General features: G+C 33.5%; 1 protein-coding gene across 4 annotated transcripts in view; it reads right to left on the reverse strand.

Moving 5' to 3' along the window:
- LOC144965849 (ras GTPase-activating-like protein IQGAP1) overlaps positions 1–15,072 on the reverse strand; it is an 88,611-nt gene that overhangs the window by 26,408 nt on the left and 47,131 nt on the right. For all 4 annotated transcript variants that reach the window (XR_013644114.1, XR_013644113.1, XM_078901633.1 and 1 more), the window contains exons 6-24: positions 14,071–14,138; positions 13,655–13,746; positions 12,418–12,439; positions 12,011–12,189; positions 11,497–11,587; positions 10,731–10,894; positions 9,585–9,660; positions 8,936–9,136; positions 8,374–8,537; positions 7,788–7,869; positions 6,801–6,964; positions 6,096–6,186; positions 5,191–5,358; positions 3,850–3,992; positions 2,724–2,894; positions 2,100–2,183; positions 1,288–1,359; positions 574–643; positions 313–399 (exon numbers count right to left, since the gene is read on the reverse strand). Coding sequence is in view for 2 of the 4 variants with exons in the window: in XM_078901633.1 (XP_078757759.1) it covers positions 313–399; positions 574–643; positions 1,288–1,359; positions 2,100–2,183; positions 2,724–2,894; positions 3,850–3,992; positions 5,191–5,358; positions 6,096–6,186; positions 6,801–6,964; positions 7,788–7,869; positions 8,374–8,537; positions 8,936–9,136; positions 9,585–9,660; positions 10,731–10,894; positions 11,497–11,587; positions 12,011–12,189; positions 12,418–12,439; positions 13,655–13,746; positions 14,071–14,138 (2,189 nt within the window). In the remaining 2 variants the exon portion in view is untranslated. The remainder of the gene's footprint in view (positions 1–312; positions 400–573; positions 644–1,287; positions 1,360–2,099; positions 2,184–2,723; positions 2,895–3,849; positions 3,993–5,190; positions 5,359–6,095; positions 6,187–6,800; positions 6,965–7,787; positions 7,870–8,373; positions 8,538–8,935; positions 9,137–9,584; positions 9,661–10,730; positions 10,895–11,496; positions 11,588–12,010; positions 12,190–12,417; positions 12,440–13,654; positions 13,747–14,070; positions 14,139–15,072) is intronic.

A 15,072-nucleotide genomic window follows, 5' to 3' on the forward strand; every position in this document is an offset into this window, starting at 1 on the left:
TAATTAATTTATATTCAATCTGTCGAAGGCTTCGATGAGACGACTCAGGGTGTTATCAAAAATTTTACTGTGATCAATGAGTTCAATACTTGTTCTTGACGAAAACAAAATATGACAAAAAAATAAAAACAACTAAAACTAAAATAAAATAAAGCCGACAATGGCAATTTGACTAGATAAAACAGAACAAACAGAACCCCCCCCCCCCCCCCCCCCCCCAAAAAAAAAAAAAAAAATAAAAAATTGCTCAAACAGAAAATTAAAAAAAAAACAAAAAACATTTTTAACCCAATAAACCCAACCCAAACGTACCAAGTTCTTCAGAGTAATCATTGTCACTGGCATCCAACAAGTGGACAAACTTTCTAACAACAGCCAGTGGTGGATTTTCATTTGCAGCTGAAACAGAAACAAAGAATGAATCTGTCAGTAAAGGATGTTAAGTTGTGTGACACCACACAAAAACAAGTCAGTTTGTTGTAACATATCTTAACTTATACATTAACAATCTACTCAAATCTGGCAAACTGCATCTAAATCAATCCATAAATGTAATCAAGTAGATATGCTTACTTAAAGCCTTGTAGTCTTGCTGAGCAAGACTTGATCTAAAAAAGGCTTGGATCTTGACAATGGCTTCTTCCTGTATAAGAAAAAAAGGAGAAAAAAAGAAGGTTAAAATTGAAGAAAAAAACAAAAAAAAACCCAAACACATTAACTAAACTAAAACCTTAACTTAGTAGTAGTAGTTGTAGTAAGCTTAGCAGTAAACCTTAACTTATCTTAACTAAAATGTGTAATCATATATGTTCGTTTGGACATCCATCCCACTGCATCAAAGATAATAACTGAACTTGAGCACAACATGAGCGTTTATATAGTGCAATATCCATTCCGCTTGCTCAAAGAGCTTTACATGGGATCCCTAACCAACAGCAACACTTGACATGTAGGACGAGACAAAAAGCCTGTGAGGCAATATCATTTTTTAATAGACAACAATGTTAATGACCAGGTACTCATTCTATTCTTGAGTATGGTGAGGGAATGTGAGCAAAGAGCTTTTTCAAAGGATTCAACTATGCACCACCCAGAGTGGGACTCGGACCTTGGACCTTCTGGTCAAAGATGAGTGTCATACCACAAGACCACATAGTCGCAGTAAAAATTTAGTGACAGCAGTATGTATATTAAAAATATTTAACTTAACTTGTAAATGAACATTCACGAATATCTAAGAGAATCTTTCAAGACCTTATTGTATTAATACCACAAATGATAACTTACATGATCCCTGAAGTATTTCAAACGGTCTTTATACTTTGTTCTTGCTTTCCACATTCGATAGTAAGATTGAAGCTACATAAGAAAGATAAAGATAAGTCATATTTTAATCTTTTATATCTTCAAAATAAAAAATTTCAATATATAAAATCTATCTTATCTCTTTCTTAAAAGAAACTGATCTACAAAAAATAAAGTTGTTTTTTTTGCCTGTGAACACTAATAACCTGTAAACTTTCATATATTGAGGTGACTTGGGGCTATGTTAATGATCCTTGTCAACTTTAACTCAAGAGGAGACAGGCTGATTTTACTATAAAAAAACCCCCAAAAATAATTAAGTCACTATTGTTTCCATCGCTTTTTGCAAGAGATTAGTAACTGCGATGCTACTCTATCTTCTCCAGAAGCCAGTCGCATCGCAGTTACTAAATCTCTTACTAAAAGTGATGGAAAAGACAGCGTTTTCGTTCTTCGTTTCCCCATTTTGTCTTCATGTTTGAATGTCGAGTTGGTGAAGGAATGTCTTCCTCAGCTCTGTCAGGGAACCATACAATTTAATCTGCATAGGTAAGGTACCAGGCCCAAAATCCTCTCTTGCTATTACATACTTGGACAGCTTGGTATCTGAAATGAGTCATATCCTGACTAGAAGTCATACATTGACTCGACTTAAAATCAACCCTGACAACTGTCGGGATAAACAATAGAAGCCATTGTTAATGATGTACATAGAACAAGGGGTTTGTATTTACATTCATCTCAGGATAAGATATTTATTGATATAGGGTTTATGACTACATCGCTGTTCTTACCAGAATGACAGTATCTTGGTTATCTTTGAGATAATTCAGTCGAGATTGGTATTTTCTTCGTTGTTTGTATCCTCTCCATAATGACTGTGAAGAACAAGAGAAAAAAAACATGTTTTGGTATTATTTGCAATTTGAAAAATAAAAATAGGCTGGTGCCCAAAAACGTTTGCATTTTTCACTATAACAGTATTTTATAAAATCATCATATGCTGGAGAGAAAGAAGAGTAAGCCTTTAACTTATATTTTTCATTTGAGGGATAAATAAAGTCAAGGAGTCAAGTCTATCTCATCTTTCAGAGTTCTTAGGTTCATGGAACTGGATTTCATCCCAGTTTCTAATATGGACAATTTGTTTGCTACCCTTTGGATAGGACGCTAGTCTATCGCAAAGTTCTTTCTGACATGAACATGTATAACAGACCCAGTAATCTGGGGGAAAGGAGGTCTGAAAAACAATCTTCACTTCAATAAGGATCACTCTCGAATCCTTTGCGTATGAAGCGAGTGCTCTACCAACTGAGCTATCGGAAACCCCCAATTTACCTCATGCTCTCATTTCAAAGTTGTGGTGCTACTTTGAAAACTATCCATTCATTATGATAAAAATGTTATAAAAACATTACCTGTATCTTCAAAATGGCAGGGAGTTGAGTGTTCATGAAGCTGACTCGCTCTTTGTAGGCTTTGCGGGCAGTGTAACCACGGAAACTGGCTTGAATCTTGGTAATGAGTCCTTCATTTGATTTAAACAGCACCTCTCTGTCATGGGCAGCTGTTACTTGAGAGATGGTTCGCTAAAGAGATGATATATTACACTGAATGTATTCAAAATATGCCATACTTCACATGCATAAAGTCAATCGATTTGAGCATTATACGCATATACACATTATTGATGTTATGCATTTACGCAAAGTACTCACAACATCTGCCAGCTGGATATAACGTTCCAACACACAATATTATGTGTAACCTTAAACCTAAATATCCTTTACTGAGAACTAATCACCAAATTGGCTGTCTAAAAACAATAACAAAGAGCTGAGTGACGTCAATTTCGTTCCTTCTATATCAAGTCTGTTTGAAGCAAAAAATGTTAAGTACAGATGTAGAAAAAGAACACACAAAAAACATAAGCTTTGAAATATATGTCAGAATTTGTATATAAATTGGAAATAGGGTAATAAGAGAGGATGGGAATCCAATGAATTTTGTTTGCTTGTTTTTAAGGGTTTTATGGCCATTGTAGCACATTTAGGTCATATCAGCGCCAGTAAAAAGGGAGAAAATAGGATAGTCAAAAAATGATAAAATTACAATTTATGCAACAAAGAGAAAGTAACACAAAAGGGATTGTACATATAGGGAAAAGATATAGAGTCCAAGAGCATACTATCATTGTCTGAGATCACCTTAAAGTCTCAGACATTTACAAGCACAGGATCCCACTAAGAGGAACACTTTCAAATGGTTCAAAACAACAAATATTATGATACATAACAGAGAGATGATTTATAAGGAAAATAAATCTTATCTCCCAAAACTTTAATTATACATTTGACTGTTTCCCTACCAGCAAAGGACTCTGACAAGGGAAAGGACAAAACCAAGTAATCTCATTCCAAGACAAAGACAAAAAAAAAAGCAAGTTAGAAAACAGATATAGGGGTATATAAGGCACAGTAAATGACCTCCCTGCCCAGTTTGTGAGGTAAGGAACACCACCCAGCAATAACTTCTGTTAAATACCTGTATGTCATCTTTGGTAAGCAAAGAATAATCTTTGTCTATGGCATCTGTTCTACACCATGAGTGATCTTCTGTGTGGATGTTATAGAAGAATTTGGTGCCATCTTTGAGTCGATTCATCATCCATCCACTTCCAGTCTCTCCTGCACCAGGAAAAAAAAAAAAAAAAGAAAGAAAGAAAGAATTTAACACCAGACTTTTCACCTTACAAATTTTGGAAAGAGTATAGTGGTCGAAATTTTCATAAAGATCATTTATTATTAGTAGACCTTGAAAACAAATCATTTCATTTATGAATTCTACAAACCTTTCATTGATCATTTTCAGGTTTTGAGATCAATAAGCTATAGTAAAATATCACTTTCTTCGATAAAATAATGATATAATTAATGAAGAAAAAATATCATTCTGAATTTGTAATACTAGTTTTGGAAAATATGAAACTAGGGAGCAGGCACCAATGTAAGATAAAGATCTAAATAAGTGTGTATGAAAGGTGCCAGACAAAGCAAGAAAAAAAATACAAGAAAAAATAACATCCCAAAAAATCAGTCTAAGTCGACTAGGGAACAAACTTCAGACCTGAATACCGAGTCAGAATACATTACAGTCGAGGTAGACTGATTTTTTGGGATGGTTTTTTTTATTTTCTTTTTCTTTCTTGCTTTGCCTGGCACCTTTCATACACACTTGTTTAGATCTTTAGTGTTGGATATTGAGCTCAAGTTGTGAGAAACTTATTGTAAGGAGTATATTTGAATGCAATCATTAAATAATAAATAAATAAAATTCCTTTATTCATACCATTGGGGAAATTTGTCTCGAGGGAAGACTGGAATAACCCAGGCATCAGCCACAGTGCAGTGCCGCAAATTGAGCTAAGGTGAGGTGACTTGCTCAAGGCCACACAGCGCAGCAGCAGATGATTGAACTTGGTACCTTCCGGGTACGAAGCAAAGACCATAACGTAAATGTTGCCATTTGAAGCTCCAAGAAATAAATAACATAAGTCAAATGGGATGGAAGCTTCAACATAATTAACAAAGACAGATGATGTGGGTGTTTTGGGTTTCCCCTTTATCAACAAAACATGATGATCATTGTTTTGTTTATTTACCTTACCAATGTCAATCTCTTATCTCTCATTTGTCTTTAGTGTTTCAGTCATTGTGCTTTGTAATAAAGAGGAAACCCGAAACATTCACATCAATTGTCTGTTAATCAAATTGAAGCTTCCATTCCATTTGACTATTGTTATCATTCACAGAATAAAATAAGAGATAGAAAAAGAAAGAGGATACTGGAAAATGAAGTGTCTTTTACATCTAAAAGTTTTCTCACCCTGTTCTGATGCCTCTGCCACAGCTTCCTGTAGAGCTTCCTTGTAGGTCTGGATACAGTCTCCAGTGACGCTATGTATGTTGATAGATGGGGAGGTCAGCGACGACAACAATGTCTCATTGTCTTCTTCTTTGAGGGAGGAATTTACTGCATTCACACCTATCGATACTGTATGAAATGATACAGGACAAACGTCAATACAATACAAAAGAGATCACTTTAGTATAGTTAATACAAATCGGATGCATTGTGTTTCATAAAAAAAAAAAAAAAATTAAAAAAAAAAAGACTTAGGGATTTGACTGATTTTAGACCCAAAGGTAGTGTATGGGATTCATTAAATAAAAATAGCATGCTACATGTCTCTTTACAGGGTAATAAGTTATGTGGCTGATGAACATCATTCATTAATATCAGAACAATATTTTCATGTAATGTAATATCTATGTTAAAAGGAAAGGTGTTTTTTTTGTGTATTTAAGAGTTTTACGGCATTTGCAACACATTTAGATAATTTCAGCACCAGTAAAATAGAAGAAAATGGGATTGTAAAAAAATTTATAGATTTACAATTAAAAGCAACCAAAAAAAAAAAAGACAAACAGATATGGTTTAAATAAGGAACTGATGTAGATTCCAAGAGCAAACTATCAGTGTACTAAGTTTGAGATCACCTCAATCTAAGACAAAGACAGAATGCACGTGGAAAACAGACATTGGGAAGGGGGGGGGGGGGGGGATAGAAAACACAGCAAGTAACCTCCATGTTCACCGCAGGTCAAAATACCCCACCGAGGGGAAATCTTTAAAAAGGAGTGAAAATGTACTAAATGGTGAATGATATATACTTCCTTTTGATTACAAATTTTACAGCATTCTAAGATGATTGAATAATAAATCCTCACACTTAAGCCCCTCTTGGTAATTAGCATTTCCTTTATCAATGCTGGCCTGCACTTCTTCTAACCACAAAACAGCCCCATCTTCATTGCTATCCTGGTTTTAGACATGTGGAAAATAAAAAAGAAGATAAATTGAAAATGAAATATGATAAATATCATATCAATTGTTTCAGGATATTAAAATTGCAACCAATTTCAATTCATTACATTATTTTGAACTAACCTAACAAGAAATTTTAATATGTTTCCTCTGGTCTTCAGAGAAAATTCAAGAAAGCTAAGAGAATAGAGATTTCAGGTGCCAAATGGGATTCAAAGACAAAAATATCATAAAGTTAATGTTTTGTATTGATTTTGGGTGTGGTCAAGTTTTTTCTTCTTTTTCTGAGCCCCTGCTCCCCTGTCCTCCCAGCAATGATTGGGTAGCCAGGTCTATTAGATTGCGGGTAACCACAAATGTCATACCTAAAAAAAGCCTAATCCTTCGAGCTTCGAGCAGCACCATTTACATTACCCAGTATTCTGCAAAAAATCCTACCACATCATGGGGCTAAAAAGTGGCTTATGACTTCAGAAGAAACATAATTAAGGAATGCCTAAAATAGATGGGGATGGAATTTTCTTTAACATGTTGAACACATCCTGATGCTGATATGCATGCTTGCACATTCTAAATGTTTTCTGTATAATTATTTCATAAGCACTTACTTCAGCTTTTTTGTCTTTGGCCCTTGCCAGGAGTATCTGATACAGCAATGCCTGCCTGGGTTCCACATCTGTCAGTTTTGCTGCTGGCATTTGCAAGGCTGTCAGGGTTTCTTCTTCTTCCCCTTTGTCGATGGCTTCGTTGATGGCAGTGATGGCTAAAATTCCTGATTTAAAAAATTCAATTGTTAAAGAACAACTAATCATTTTACACATTTTTCATACATGTCGATACTTCTAATAAGAAATATGCTTTAGCTTCAATGGTTTACCCTAAGTCCATTTGACAGATATGAATTCATTTTCTTATGAATAACAGTTGTTTGTTTATGTGTAGTTGGGCTGAGTGCTTGGGCTTGTAAATTGTATTATAATGTCATTGTGAAGATCCATTAGTTTCTTGGGTAAATATTAGTGTCATACTGAATTCTGGTTTTTATGCTTTGTTTTCAATCGATAAAACTAAAAACAATTTAACAATTTGATAAGATCTTTTTAATACAAAACTAATCAAATCAAATCAAATTAAACTGCAGAAAGCCACTAAATGTGAATAATCAGCATCATTACATACTCAATTGTCTGAAATCAATAAAGGTGGATAAAAACTTTTGTGATGTTAGTATCAAGTTGATAAGCCAGTTATTCAACATTTTAATGTATGATGCCATTATGCTGGTACTTATTGCATTTTCCCCCCTATCAAATCCACCAACTTTGACATGCGTATAATTTAATTGGGTGATAAACATCATTGCTATTGTTTCATTCATCAATCAACATCATCAATATTACTATTATCAAGTAAAAATTGTAAGGATGAAAAATAGAACAGAAACTTTTATTTAATTCACACACAAAAAAAAATTAAAAAAAAAAAAATAAAAAATAAAAAAATTAAGTATTTATTATACATTGATTGCATTATTTTTACTTCTTAGGGCTTCAAGCACCAACATTTGCATTTTAGTGTCATCAAACTTTTCTTACTATCTGTCTCTTCCTGCACTTGCACATGAACACCTGTGACACAAGTCGATATCTCACTGTGTGACAAGAGGGGATTGGGGAGCTGGAAATAGAAAGAGATGCAATATATCAATCGTCTCTTAATTGATTAGCAATCGTCTTAAAATAATTGACTACTACAATCAAAACAGAATGATGGTTGAGAGTTGACTAAATAAGAAAAAAATTTACATAAGGTCTCTTCTCACAGAACAGGATGCCAATAGCAGGATTAATTTATTTTTACAATAAATAATAAAAATAAAAAAACAAACCAAAAAACCCACAAACATCAGCCCCCCCCCCCAACCCCCCCCACACACACAAAATAAAAAACAAAAAACATACATAGTTCTGAGGAATATCCTTTTAAATGATTATAATTTTTTTTTCATTTCCATCTAACCATGTGTTTCTTTCTCTTTAATTCCGCCACCCCCCCCCCCCCCCCCCCCCCTTTTAAAATCTCCTTCTTTTTTGTAGTTAAAAGTTAAGAAAAAAAAATGCGTAAAAAAGATGCATCTAAAGTATTATTATTATTATTATTATTTGTGACAGAACAACTCACATCAGCTTTATTGGATTTCTGTGTTGCCAGACTACTTTGGTATTTCTCTGCGTTCAATTCCTCCAGATCCTCTAAGTGTGCGTCAGGGAGGTGAAGACTGCTCAACGTTGCTTGGGCATCTCCCCTGTCAATTGATTTGTTGATGGCAACAACAGCTTGTAAAACTAAAAAAAAAAACGATTTTTTAAATATAGATTTGTTAATGCTGGTCCAAAATGCATGAGTAAAGAGAAAAAGTGCGTGATTAATGAACACGGTGCCAAGTACCATATCAAATTAAGATAACAGTTATGGTATATTCAAAAGCTTCAAAGTTTTAGTTTAATGTTTAATGCCCTTTCCAACACAAACAAGACTATCTAAAAAGCATGAGTTTAGATTTGTTAAGAACAAATAGAACTCATTAATCAAATGAATGATTATAGTGGAGATGATGTAAATAGTTTGATTCCCAGTTGATCGAAAACTCTGTGTAGCACTTTTAAAAACATAAAAACAATGTATTATTAACTAAATACAATACTTATGAATACAATTACCCTATTTCCCCAGTAAAGCTCACCTTTAATGGCTTCCTCAATGTCGTTATACTCCAGGTCCTCACCCTTATCTGCTCTCATGCTGGAGAATTCCTCTAAGTGCAAATGACCTGCCCCTGTGTCAACAGGGGTCAATTTGGCCAAGGGGTTGGACAAGGACTTCATTAATAGATCAGCATCTCCTGTCTCAATAGCGGTGTTCACATTTGCCACTGTTTGTTTCTCTGATAAAAAGGTTGAAAATGAAATTTGATGATGTACATCTTGGTCTGTATTGTTTTTTAAAAAATTCTCTTAATTAGTAAAAACAGATGGTTGATTAAATTTGAAAGCATCCAAATATTCAATGAGATTTGTGCGACTTTGTGGTCTTGTGGTCTGATATTCACTTTCAGACCAGTTAGTCCCGGATTCGATCCTGCTCTGAGCACCACAAAGTTGAGTTCTTAGAAAAGGCTCTTTACTTACATTCTCTCACTCCAGGTGTAAAATGAGCTTTGTCTCCCTTAAAATTTTTTTTTTTTTTTGGGTAATATTGTCATGTATATTGGCTAAGGACCTCTTGTACAGCGCTTTGAGCATGTTCAGTAGATATTACGATATAAAAATGCTCAAGAAATGATCATCGTCCAACGCTAAACACATACAAAAAAAAAAAGATGAAACACTTACTTTGATACTCAAAATCAGCCTGTAAGTTGGATTCATTCACACAATCTTGTATTTCGTCTTTGCTTAGCTCTTCTCCCTATTCATTCAAATAAAAACAAAAGTAATAAATAGATAAACCAATAATTTATTTTAATATATAGATATCAGTGCCATTGGTCTGCAGACAAATATATCCATGATTGGCTAATTTAATTTTTAAAAAAGGAAAATGCAGACTTTTGCAAAAAATCTATTTTCAATTTTTAAAAAAACCAAACCCATTCAACATGCAGTTTTTAGTAGTAACAGGTACCTTTCAATATTAATATATAACTCATTTCATAGAACGAAAATCCTTTTCTATAGACAAATTCTAATTTTGTTGTGTAAAAAACAAAAGTTGAGCTGTCAGTTATTTGTCTGTGAATAATTGTTTCATTATTGAATTCACGCTACTCACCGAAAGTCAGAAGTTATTCATTCTTTTATCACATGGATTTTTGAAACACCTTTTATAGACTTCATAAAAACGAAATCATATTCAGCAATTTCAAGATAAAGAAAAATGTCTCAAACAAACTTTGGCAAAATAAATGCTTTCAAGTTGATCCATATTCAGTGTGGCTTTTGATCTTGTGGTATACCACTCACCTTTGGACCGGTAGATCCAGGGTTGAGCAGCAGAAATGTAATAGAATTATAATATATCGTCTTAAAGGCTTCATGCCTTGAACTGCATGGTGTTGATGTTGAATGGGGACCCTTTATCTGAGCATCTTAAGTGAATATTACCCAACATAAATGCTCAAGGTTATTTTTTTTTTTTTTAAATTTCTTTTTCACGATACAAGGAAATATGGCCATAGTCATGAGTGAATTTGATAACACAGCAAATGCTATAAAAAGCATTTCTTTCCCTTAGTACATAAGTAAATATTAAAAGATATTTCACATTTCAACGAATTCCACCAAAGTCAATGAGTTTAACAATCTTTTTTTTTTTTAATTCGTATTTCTTTGACAATTCAAATATTTGGATCTCTGGTAAAATTTAATGGTGACATCTGTCATATCACTATAGAAATTGGACATGTGGATATAAGTTCTTTCATTATCAAAATGTTTTATTTAACCATGACTAGACTACTTCACAACAACAACTCTTACATCGCTTTTGCCCTTTTGACACGTTTGCAGATTAGAAGCGTAGAAGTCAATGTTATCTTTTTGAACATTTTTCAATCCGAGGGCAGGGTTTTCCAGAGCGGCCAGCAATGCCACCTTATCTCCGCTGAGTAACGCAGTTGAAAGTTGTTTCAATGCCTGGCAACCTAAGGAAGAGAATATATAGCAAGATGGTAGTAGAATGGTTCTTCCTATTTACACCAAGACTGAGAGAAAGATAAAAGTGAGTAAATGTGACTCATATATAAGGGAACAACACAAAACAAACGATGTTTGTTTTGTGATGTTCACAAAGTCATTTGTTTTGTGTTGTTCCCTTATATATGAGTAACATTTACTCACTTTATCTTTCTCTCCATCTTATTGGCTCATTTAGGCACCTCTAGCTTTTGATTACACCAAGACTATTTGGTAAAGTTTAAGAGAAATTAAGAAGGTAGAAAGAGATGGAAAACAGCATTAACAAAAACACACACAAACATCTAGAAGATTTTGACAAGGAACTGTTTTAAGTCAATGTCTCACAAATGGCTTAAACAATCCTTCCCTCCAGTTCATGCCATCTTCTAGATAGATAAAAACTCCTATCGTAATCTCTTCCATTCTGAGTTTGAAACAAGAAGAAAAAAGGGGGGAAAAATAGAGAGAAAAAAAAAGAAAAAAGGAAGAAAAGATGCTGCCTATTAACATTGAAATTATCCTCGTCCTATGATATAATTATTCTTCTATTTCAATAAATAAAACTCACAGTTAACTTTGTTGACATTTCCTTGGATTTCAGCTTGGGTCAAAAGTTCATCATAAACATCATGCTCCACTGAAATATCTGGATCAATACTCTATAAAAGGAAACAAGGAGGGAAAAATACAATAATTTTCAAATTTTGAATCTCTTGAAGACAACACGACACTACAAAATCCAATGGCTAAAACATTTAAATTATAAGACTGACCAATAACATACATGATATTCCCTTTATTGACAGTTGTTTTTAGAACATTTCTAGTTCATATATCATTTAAAACTATATTTTACTGGTAAATCCAATGAAATAAGATTGTAGGATGTTTCTTTCTTTGTAAATAAAAATTATCTTGTGGGTTTTTATTATTTCTTTTCCTCTTCAAGCATATATAGTCTTTTTTGAAACTGTGAATTAAAAAAAAAGGAAAAGACTAAGGTGGTTTGGAATCAACCAATCACTGAATAATTAGAAATGCTGTATGATTAGAAATTTTCAATTTATATTGAGATTTCTTACTTTGTTTCTTGCATTTTCGGCCTTGACATTTTTAGCATTACTCAACGTAGTCTGGTATTCATCTGCATTTTCAGTGTTAAGGTTATTCAGCAATGCTGAAGGATTCTGTAGAGTGGTCATTGTGCTCTCAGCATCCCCTTGGTCTATGGCTTCGTTGATGGCTATTATAGCCGCATGTACTGAAAAAACAGATAATTTTAAATAAGATTCAGATAGTACGATGTTAAGAGAGCTATCACATTCTTTAAGTATTGCTTCTCATATCTCTTAGACACAACAATAGAAGAGAGAGAACAAAATAAATAAGTACATTTCTAAGATAAATTGTTTTTTTTTTAAATTTGAATAGAACTGATTTTAAAAGGATTTGATTTTTCTGGTATTTCAATGCAAGCAAATTCACTCACATGCAGCATCATCCACTGTCATCTGTGAAGAGAAAAAAAGACGAATTTAGAAACTGAATATGAATTTATACAGAAAAATGCTCTTTAAAAAGATCTGCACTATACCATCCTGTTGTAAGATTTGTTACAGCACTACATAAGCTCCTCATTCTGGAAATTTAGATATTATATACTCTTATATAGACAACATATGACATGATGAAAATAAATAACCAGGATTTAAATTAATAGTTATAGATCTTGACTATTTAAGGTGTTAATTTTTCACTATTTAAACTTACAACTGAATCAAAGACAGGACTAATTACAAAGAAAAGACAACAGCTACAAGAGACATCTGTAAAGAAACAAAAAAAACTGTCATAACTCATAAGTGTTCATTCGATTCACTTGCAGTTTACACACAATAAAGACACTTTTTAGTCTTCTCAATGTAGTTTTCAAGCATAATAATTGGTATATGTCTGCGCCAATAACAACAGTGAACAGATCAATGACCAACATAAATGTGTATCCAATTTTGAAAGTCAAATTTCAACATATTTAAACTTCTTTTGTTCACAAAAAGAAAACCTGAAATATATGATACAAGTAATCGAGACCCTGGTGAGAAGGCATTGTCTAAGTCTCAGATCCATCATTACTAATATTGTTGGTTCAAAGACTGGTGTACAAATATAGGAAATGGACTCAAATCTGGTGGCCCAAAATGTTTGAAGAGCAGAACAGTCTTTTAGGATTCAATAGTGTCATTCTCTTTGATATTTTACATAAAAGTAAATGTATCAGTAATATGATTTTATGACTCTCTTGACCATCAAAGAAGTGTTGTTTGCTGTATATCTTCATTCCTGAGTGGTAGCATTGTACTTAAGGGTAATTATAATCCCCCCACCCACACCTAAAACTTTTATATATAAAACTTTGTATAGGACTGATTGGACTAAGTTGTCCATAAGAGCCAGCAGGCCCATGAAGCCGGAGTTTATCCCAGTTTCTATAGTGTGAAATGGAAAAAGCAAATTGCTTGTCACTCTTAGGATAGGACACTAGTCTATCGCGATATACATTCCGCCCAACCTTACATACCCAGATACCCAATCAGGGGGCAGGGGGGGGGGGGGGGTCAGAAAAAAATCTCAGCTTCACAAAGGATATCTCAGTCTCTATGTGTGTGAAGCGAGTGCTCTACCAACTAAGCTATCAGGACTCATACTGGTTCAACACTATAGCTCACCTCATTTGCTAGGATTCCTCCTATCTTACTGAAGGCTGGCATTTGGATTCCGTATTTGTCTAATTCTTTTCTCATGTTGCTAATTTCTTCCTCTGGGTTATAAGAAAATAAGCAAAAATGAAAGATGTAAAATGGCATTCATCAATAAAAAATACTCTCTTTCTCTCTCTCTCTCTCTCTCTGACTGTGGTTGAGCCCAAGCTTGCCTCTGTGCAAATGTGTGTTCACTACTGTTTGTGTGTTATGTACAAGATTGTAACCTCGTGTGTGTGTATGTTTGTGTGGGTGTGTGTATGGATGGGTGTTGTGTGTGTGTGTGTGTGTGTGTGTGTGTGTCTGTTAATTAGAACAATACTATAATCAGGTTACTGCCATACCATGAAATAATAATATAGCACATAAATATGAGGACTTACCAGTGAATTCAATCTTTCCATACAAATCCTGAATTTGTGGAGCCAGTCCCAAATTAAAGAGAAATAGACTGAAAAAATAAAAACATAAATAAAATACAGTAAATCCTTTATGCCCTATACAGCAATAAAAACTGCATAGTGGATAAAAAATGAATGGCAATATAGTTTTATACTGTAAATTATGATGATGATGATGATGATGATGATGATGATGATGATGATGAAAATGGTGATGATGATATCGATAATAATGAGGGTGGTGCCTAAAATTAAAAATCCATCTTGCCATAAGAATGTGTTTTATTTTTAAAAGATTAATCTACTAAATTCCTGGTACCTCCATTGGGAATCAACCCTGTGAATTTGACATTATCTAAACGCTTTACACTAAGGCCATTGATTTGGTTATTGGCCATTTAAGTGATTAAATTACAAATATCACTGGCCTCATCTGATCATTTGCAATTCAAAAATTAAAAATGCACAGGTTCCCACTGGTGGGGTCAGCAGCATTTATAATTACAAGTCCAACATTAAAATTTTGACATCTCGCCAACTAACACTCAAGTATATTTTGTCGTTGATTTCACCTACTATCGTAGGTGACATTTGGTGATTTTAACGATTTATAAAATATATAAAACATGTATGTTATGTTTTTAGTATGTAATTTATATATATTTTGTTTGCATTTCATAAAACAACGAGTGGTTTTGGGATGGATCATAGTTTTAGCACATACAATGGTATGTAAAATCCCTCATTACCATGTACTGTGTCGAGACTATTTTTAAATCATTATATAAATAATATATAAACAAAGGGAATCAATTATAATCTATAAATCATATCCTGACATGATTAATACCTAAACTGTAATACAACCTAAACTGCAATGCGATACAACTCAGTCAATTAATCCTTAACTCTATCTCATTCAACGTTTATGTAATTTGAACAAATTGGTTCAATGTCCCTCATGTGAATTAGATAGCTGCATAA

Source organism: Berghia stephanieae, chromosome 2 (genome assembly GCF_034508935.2).
Source record: "Berghia stephanieae isolate SIO BIC M18660-M18661 chromosome 2, UCSD_Bste_1.3, whole genome shotgun sequence".
NCBI lineage: Eukaryota > Metazoa > Mollusca > Gastropoda > Nudibranchia > Aeolidiidae > Berghia > Berghia stephanieae.